Source organism: Strigops habroptila, chromosome 7, assembly GCF_004027225.2.
Source record: "Strigops habroptila isolate Jane chromosome 7, bStrHab1.2.pri, whole genome shotgun sequence".
Classification (NCBI taxonomy): domain Eukaryota; kingdom Metazoa; phylum Chordata; class Aves; order Psittaciformes; family Psittacidae; genus Strigops; species Strigops habroptila.
The window spans coordinates 86,648-94,406 of record NC_044283.2 but is presented as its reverse complement, the minus strand read 5'-3'; the positions used below and the strand labels follow the sequence as shown (position 1 = coordinate 94,406).

The following is a 7,759-nucleotide window of genomic DNA, read 5'->3' as shown; positions in this document are numbered from 1 at the left end:
TTCCCGGCGTGCACCGCGCCGCACCCTGGTCCCTCCCTCCGTGCCTCCCTCTGTCCACGAGCCCCGGCGGCGCGGGGAGGGCGGCCGGCGGATCCGGTGAGCACGGGGAGCCGCTCTCTGCCTTCCCCCACCGGCGGCCTCCCTGCGGCTATCGGCGTGGCGGGACTACAGCTCCCAGAGTGCCCCGCGGCGGGAGGACAGCTTCCGGCAGACTTCCGCCTCGGAACTACATCTCCCAGCGTGCCCTGCGGCGGGACTACAGCTTCCGGCAGACTTCCGCCTCGGGACTACAGGTCCCGGCGTACCCCGCGGCGGGGCGGCACGTGAGCCCCACAGCAGCATGGCGGCGCTGGCGCGGTGGGTGCGTGCCCCGCTGCTGCCGGGCGCGGTGCGGTGGTGCCGGGCGCTGTGCGGGGCCGCCACGGGCCCCCCCCCGCCGCCGCCGCCGCCGCCTCCTCCCCCTCCATCCCCGCCTCCGCCGCCCCCCTCCTCCGCCGGGGGCCGGGCGCTGGCGGCGGCGCTGGGCGCCGGGGCGGCGGCGCTGCTGCTGCTGTGGGCCCGGCAGGGCGAGGGGCGCCGGCCCGCGCTGCCCGCGCTGCGCGCCGCCGTGCCCGCGCCGCCGCCCGCCTCGCCCCGCGCCGCCTTCAACTTCATCGCTGACGTGGTGGAGAAGACGGCGCCCGCGCTGGTCTATGTGGAGATCGTGGGCAGGTACCCCTCGGAGCTCGGTCCCCGGCGGTCCCTCTCGACCCTGTCCCGGTCCTGCCCCTTCGGGGAGGGTCCAGCCCGCGCCCCGCCGGCACAGCCCCGCTCCCGGCTTCCCGCACGGAGCAGCCTCTGCTCCAGCCTCGCCCGCGGCCGCCCTGCCTGGTGTCCCGGGCAGCCGGAACCGGGCACGGCGCGGTTGGGATCCCACAAGTGCCGCGGGAGGGACGGCTCCGTCCCCTCTCCCCGCTGCCTGCACATGCTGTGTGCCCTCAGCACGCGTCCTGTCCTGCAGGGACGCGGCGCTTCTGAGCTGCCACCCTCTGGTCCTGCAGGACCGTGTGAGCAAAGCTGCCTCTCGGCAGCGGCCCCAGGCTGTCCTGTGGCACAGATTCCCTGTCTCAGGGGCGTGACTTTGCTTTTCATAGAGTCACGGGGGGTTTGGGTTGAAGGGACCCCGCTCAGCACCACGCTGAGGTCACCTGCAGAGGTCAGGGTGATTGTTGTTCCCCATGGGCACCAGAGCCTGCAGTTGTGAGTTTTCCTCTGGCTACCTACAGAAGATGTATTCATCACCTCCCGGGTGGTTGTTACCTGCTCCAGGGCAAGGCTCTGTGTGTTCAAGCTACTTCTTTGTGCAGATCATAACCCCTTCTACCTACCTCCTGCTGCTCTTTCCCGAAGAGCCCATGACAGCTCTCCACTCGTATCGGCTTCCCACCACACCTCCCAGCGGGATCACACCTTTCCAGTTGTGCGTGGGCTTCTCATTCTTCCTACTTGCACCCCTTTTGTGTCCCTGTTTGTGCAGACTCTCCACATGGGGAATGAAGGAGTTGCCTCCATCACGCTGTTGCCCAGACACCCTCGCTATCCCCCGCTGCCTCCCAGCCTGGGCCTCCCAGTTTGCCTGGCCCCTGCCTGCCTTCCCCAGAGTCCCTGCCAGACCCCTCGGGGTCCCCGCCACCCCTCCCTGAGCTGTGCCCACCTTGCAGGCATCCCTTTTCGGGCCGCGACGTGCCCATCTCCAATGGCTCCGGCTTCCTGGTGTCTCCGGACGGGCTCATAGTGACCAACGCGCATGTGGTGGCGAACCGGCGGCACGTGCGGGTGAAGCTGGCCAGCGGGGAGCAGTATGACGCCGTGGTGCAGGACGTGGACCAGGTTGCAGACATTGCTACCATCAAGATCAAGCCGAAGGTGTGCATCCTGGTTCTGGAGATGGTCCCTCCGTCCCTCCCGCCCGCTCACTGCCCCCCTCTCTTGCAGCACCCGCTGCCCACGCTGCCCCTTGGGCGCTCCTCCGAGGTGCGACAGGGAGAGTTCGTGGTGGCCATGGGCAGCCCCTTCGCCCTGCAGAACACCATCACCTCGGGCATCGTCAGCTCTGCGCAGCGGGGCAGCCGGGAGCTGGGCCTCGCCGCCTCCGACATGGAGTACATCCAGACAGACGCTGCCATCGATGTAAGGGGAGCTTGGCGTGTTGGCGCCTCATCCCACTGCCCTCTTTGGGGAGGGGGGAGCTGGGGAAGGGCTGTGGGTGCCGTGAGGTCAGAGGAGGCTGGGAGATGGAGGGATTCTGGCCGGTCACCCAGGTGCTGGCTGCGTTCCTCAGCCTGACCCTGCTCTCTGGACGCTGCCTCCCTGCCTCGGGCCCCGCTGTGTGAGGATGTTGCTTTATGGCCTCTTTACTGCTCTCTCCTCTGCTGCAGTTTGGGAACTCCGGCGGCCCCCTCGTCAACTTGGTAAGTTCCTGGTGCAGCCTTGGCTGGGGCAGCGGTGCCGGGTGCCCTCAGTCTGTGTCTCGGTGGGAGCACGTGTGGGTGCTGCAGCTGCTGGGAGGAGGGGACTGTGTGTGCCCCAGGCTCCTTGTGAGGAGGAGCTGGGGCTCGGCCCTGCGCGGTGCCTGGTTGAGGGAGGCTGAGCCCGTGGGACTCGCGTGGCACAGCTGAGCCCTGCCCGGTGCGTGCAGCTTGGCTGCTGCTGGCAGGGCTCAGGGAAGGGCTGTGTGGCTGCAGCTGTGGGGCTGGTCCCTGCCCAGCTCGGCAGGGCCGGGCAGGCTGCAGAAGCAGCAGGCAGGGGAGGGATGGGCGCACAGGCAGCACTCCAGGCTTGCACAGTGGTTCCGCTCTCCACGAGGATGCAGCAGGATGGCACTGTGCCCGCTCCCCTGCAGGACGGCGAAGTGATTGGGGTGAACACCATGAAGGTGACATCAGGCATCTCCTTTGCTATCCCCTCTGACCGGCTGCGGAAGTTCCTGCAAAAGGAGGAGGACCGCAAAAGTGAGTGGGGTGCCTTCTGCTCGGGTACTGGGGGAGGGAAGGGAAGCTCCGGCACCGCTGGGCCAGATCTTCTGAGCAGGGTAAGCAGAGCAGGACAAAGAGTCTTTGGGGGCAAGAAGATTCTCCCACCTGCCATGAAACTCCTTCTGCATCTTCCATTACCTCATGTGTGCTGATGGAGACGCAGGCGCCAGATTCGGCTGTATCAGAAAGGACAGGCAGTTATTTCGGTGGTGTAGAACGTTGCCTGGCTTTGCTGCTCTGTGATGCTGTCTGTAACACAGCCTCTGGCTGCCTGGTTCTCATGTTGGCGCTGTGGAGGGATATTCTCAGTCCAAAAGAACGACAGCTCAAAACAGCACAGTTGCAATAATGTAAAACTGCAGCTGGTGAATGGAGCTTAGATGAGGTGTTGGTCGGGCATCAGAATGACCCCACACACACTGTCTGCCGTGGGGCCTGTGGGCTCTGTGGCAGCCCAACACTGCTCCCAGTGCACGCGGGTCATTTCATGTCCTTTCCTTTGACAGGCTCTTGGTTTGGGAACACAGAGACAAAGCGCCGCTACATCGGGGTGATGATGCTGACTCTTACACCCAGGTACGTGTTCTAAGGCTGCTCTTGTTCTGGGGCATGGTGACTTTGTGATGGGATCTGCCAAACTGGGAGGGCCTGGTGTGGGGAGGGCTGCAGCATTGACATTCAGACCTCTGTGTGCTCGTGTTGTGTTTAGGTTCCAGGGCTGTGTCAGGGGTCAGTGAGAAGCTTGCAGGTTTCTACACTTGTGGCAGAAGCTGTAACCCCCCCAGAGTAGTTGTCACTGGGAGGAGTTGGATCAGGGCCCTTTGCAACACAGCGGGAAGGTGAAGCCACCAGAAACGTTGTGTAACACACGCAAGGGGCCAGCGGAACGCTGTGATCAAAGAGTTGGGCAAGCGGTACCCGCGGCGAGGGGGATCTGCTGGGGACTGTGGTGCAGAAGCACTTCTGTAACATGGGGCTTCCAGAGTGAGCCCTGGCCACTGTGTCTGCGTGAGAGGCAGCTGGGGGAGCAGGGGGAAGGTGGGAGAGCAGCTCTGTGAGCTCCACGGCGTGGCTGCTGCTGGCGTGGTGGGAGGCTCCTGGGTACTGCCTCTGGAGAGAGCTCATCGTGGTTTGACCAGTACAGCCCTGGCAAGTGGGAAGAGGATGACTTCTTGTGGGTCTGAGACACCTCACGCACCTGGCTGTGGCGTGGGAAGGGCACTGTGTTACTGCTGCATCTCAGGGAACACTCTGGTCAGCAGAACGCTGCAGACAGACAACCTGCTTGGGCAGATAGAAGGATCACCCCTTGCTTCAGTGGGTGCCCAAGACATGCCTATGACCAAACTCCCTGAGCGGTGCCGTGCAGGCAGTGGGAGCTGAGCCCTGCTGAGGACAGCCCTGCCTGGAGCTCTGCTCGGGGCTGTGGGGTGGGAGGGAGCTGCTGCAGCAGCTTCACCCGAACACTGAAGATGCGTCAGGAGCTGTCCTGGGGGCTGCTCTCCCTCCCAAGCACAGAGCGCCCGCTCTGGTTCCTTGGCTGTTGCAGCCAGCTTCAAGAGACCTTTACCTGACCCCTGGGGCTTAGCATGCTCCTGGGCTTGGTGGTTACAGCGTGCTGGGCAGGAGCACCTCTGAGGGCCATGCTCTGCCCTTCCCAAAGCTGCCGTGGCTCCGGTGTGGTGTTGGTTTGTGAAGGGCTCTCTGCACCTCTGGGCACCGCGAGCAGGGGCTGGGCTCCCGCCTGCACCTCTGGGCACCACGAGCAGGGGCTGGGCTCCCGCCTGCACCTCTGGGCACCGCGAGCAGGGGCTGGGCTCCCGCCGGGCACAGCAGCGGAGGAGCAGGTCGCTGTGAGGTTCAGGCAGTGGGGCCGCTGGGGAACGCTCCGCGTTGCTGGGTGCTCGGCCGATGCCCAGCAGATGGTGCTGGTCCTCGGCAAAGCCTCTGGGATGGGGGAGCCCGACTCCTGCGGCGCTGGGCAGGGCCAGCAGCCCTGGGGAGCCCGGCCAGCAGCCCGCCAGCGCCCGGTGCGCATGGGCTGTGTTTGCAGAGACCTGCCTGAGGGCACGTGGAGCTTTAGTGCCTGAGGCAGGGGCAGAAGGACTCGGTAACGGAGCAGAGCACGTGGTGTGGGTGTTCTGCCAGTGCCCGGTGCCGGGACAAGAGCAACGGGAACAAACTGGAACACGTGGGGCTACATCTGAACACAAGGAACCACTTTGTTACTGCAGGGACAGTGGTAGAAGCCTGGCACAGGCACCTGGAGAGGTCAGAGGGTCTCCAGCACTGCAGATATTCAGCACCTCCCTGGACACAGCCCTGGGCAGCTTGCTCTGCCTGAGCCGGCTTGAGCAGGGCTGGGGTAGATGATCTCCAGAGGTTCATTTCCCATCCCAACCATGCTGAGATCCTGTGACATCAGGAAGCGGGGGCAGCTTGCACAGCCTGTGAGGAAGCACAGTACAGTGTGCGGAGCAGCGAGAGGTGCAGAGTTTAAGCCACCACTGTGGGAAGGTGGGAGGAACTGGGGGTGTTCAGTCTGTAGGCTATGGACAAGAGGGGCAGGTTTAGCTCTGCTTGGCACCTCTGGCAACAAGAGAGGCCCAGCTTTTGTTCTTGTCTTACCTCCAAAGGCAGAGCAATGGAACTACAGCAGGGGAACAGACCTGACACCAGGGAGGGCACCTGACCTGGGGCTGCTTAGACAGGGACGCGTGTGACCCAGCTGCTCCGGTAGCTCCATCCCTCCCGGGCACAGTCAGCACTTTGTCCTCTGGTTTTTGGCAGGACGATGGTGTTTGGGTCCTCCTGGGGTTTGCAGCTGGGTGCTCGTGCTTGGCAGCGTGCAGGGAGGCAGGAGGAGAGGTCCTGTGTAGCTGTGGTGGGGTGGGAGCCCTGCTCTGCCGCCCAGCTCCTTTCCTGATGCTGACTTTCCCCCTGCAGCATCCTGGCTGAGCTGAAGCTCCGTGACCCCAGCTTCCCCGATGTCTCCTATGGAGTGCTAATCCACAAGGTCATCATCGGCTCTCCGGCCCATCAGTAAGTGCCCTGTGCCTTGGGGGGTGGCCTGAGAGAGCAGCTACGCGGGGTGGGATGTATTTAGCTCTGGTTTGCTCCAGAGCAGCAGGGCTTGGGCCCTGATGTGCAGCAGAAGCCAACTGGTGGCCCTTGCCCAGGCTTGTCCTGCTGGCCCAAGCCTGCTTGTGGGGCCCGGCACTCCTTGCTCCTGGGAAGTGTCTGCGGCACCCACTGTGCTTGTGTCACTGTGCCCACAGGGCAGGGGTGAAGGCGGGTGACGTGGTGCTGGAGATCAACGGGCAGGTGTCGCGCCGCGCCGAGGACGTGTACGAGGCAGTGCGGACGCAGCAGAGCCTGACCCTGCTGCTGCGGCGCGGCCACGACACGCTGCTGCTGAGCGTCGTCCCCGAGGCCACTGAGTAGCGGAGCTGCCACGTGGGGCAAGACACGCAGGACTGAGCCATGTCCACGAGCTGGGCACGGACACACCGAGACCTTGGGGGAACTGGAGGGCGCCCGGCCCAGTGCCGGGGTGGACTCGTGGAGCAGCCTTTCTGTACTCAAATAAAGCACTTTTATAGGGACCCCCCAGTGCCGCGGGGTCTCCTGCCCACAGTACTGCCTGGAGGAGGCTGGGCTGTGAGGGACCCTGCCCCTCCTGTCACATGGAATCCTGGAATGGTTTGTGTTGGAAGGGACCTTAAAGCTCCTCCAGCTCCAACCCCCTGCCCCGGGCAGGGACACCTTCCACTAGAGCAGGTTGCTCCAAGCCCCTGTGTCCAACCTGGCCTTGAACACTGGCAGGGATGGGGCAGCCGCAGCTTCTCTGGGCACCCTGTGCCAGCGCCTCAGCACCCTCACAGGGAAGAGCTTCTGCCCAAGAGCTCATTTCAATCTTCCCCTCTGGCAGGTTAAAGCCATGGTGAGAGGGGGGTTTTGGTGCTGGACCCTGCAATGTCTGGGCAGCGCCTCGCTGGCTGGGGTGAGGGAGGGCTGAAGGTGGGAGCCTGTCCCCTGACTGTGTGTCCCTCCCACAGCCCGGCGTGGGTTCATGCTGCAGCTCAGCTCCCCACACATGCAGCCCGGCCCCTGTGGACATTTGGAGCCTCCCTGTGCTCTGCAGCTGGAGGCCGAGAGCCCTTCTGGGAAGGAGCAGCTCCGGGTGTTCCTCGTGTTCCTGGAAGAGCCCCTGCTTTGCTCCCGCCTTGAGGAGCCGTGTCCAGCCCAGCTCTGGCGGGAGGAATGTGTGTGTGGAGCCAGGAGCAGCCCCCCCGGGATGGGGCTCCCTCGCCCCAGCCTGGTATTTTTAGATGAAAGAAGCACAGTTCTTTGGGGATGCTGCGGCGAGGGCGGCACCAAGACCCTGCTGCTGCCCTGAGAGCAGGCTGGGGAGCAGGCAGCGGGACAGAACAGGCACCAGAACAGGCAGGGCACGGGAACTTGCTCGCCGCCGAGCCCCTGCCGCTGTACGCAGAGGAAGTGGAGCCGCCGCGTTCCTGGCAGCACGGCCACGGCAGCACTGACCGCAGCTTCCCGCTGCCCGGAGCCAGCCGCGGCTGCATTCCTCATGGATCACAGCCCACGGCAGGACTTCTGCTCACTAACATTTGGACTGCATCTGGGGGGGAACTAGTACTTCACCACGTCCCTGCTGTGCCAGGGTGGCTTTGGCTGCTCCCTCCAGTGCCGTGGGGCTGCTTCAGGCTGGGGCAGCTACACTTGGG

The 7,759-nt window shown here is 64.5% G+C and overlaps 1 protein-coding gene across 2 annotated transcripts; it reads left to right on the top strand.

Annotated features, from left to right (window-relative positions):
- Positions 1-32: 32 nt before the first annotated feature.
- Positions 33-6,699, top strand: HTRA2 (HtrA serine peptidase 2). 2 transcript variants are annotated; one of them, XM_030475543.1, is made up of 8 exons: positions 33-711; positions 1,701-1,905; positions 1,975-2,169; positions 2,418-2,450; positions 2,882-2,990; positions 3,521-3,590; positions 5,961-6,056; positions 6,293-6,699. In XM_030475543.1, exons 1-8 carry the CDS (start codon positions 341-343, stop codon positions 6,456-6,458), a joined length of 1,245 nt encoding a protein of 414 aa, XP_030331403.1. In that variant the 5' UTR covers positions 33-340; the 3' UTR covers positions 6,459-6,699. The 2 variants fall into 2 exon arrangements, with proteins under 2 accessions (XP_030331403.1, XP_030331402.1); XM_030475542.1 differs by having other exon boundaries at positions 1,701-2,169.
- The last annotated feature ends 1,060 nt before the right edge of the window (positions 6,700-7,759 follow it).

What these genes read in the sequence shown, in the direction of transcription:
- HTRA2 (XM_030475542.1), top strand. Translation starts at nt 341, where the DNA reads ATGGCGGCGCTGGCGCGGTGGGTGCGTGCCCCGCTGCTGCCGGGCGCG. An exon ending in AAAGGAGGAGGACCGCAAAA is followed by an intron (nt 2,991 to 3,520) that starts GTGAGTGGGGTG and finishes TTCCTTTGACAG; the next exon opens with GCTCTTGGTTTGGGAACACA. An exon ending in ATCGGCTCTCCGGCCCATCA is followed by an intron (nt 6,057 to 6,292) that starts GTAAGTGCCCTG and finishes CTGTGCCCACAG; the next exon opens with GGCAGGGGTGAAGGCGGGTG.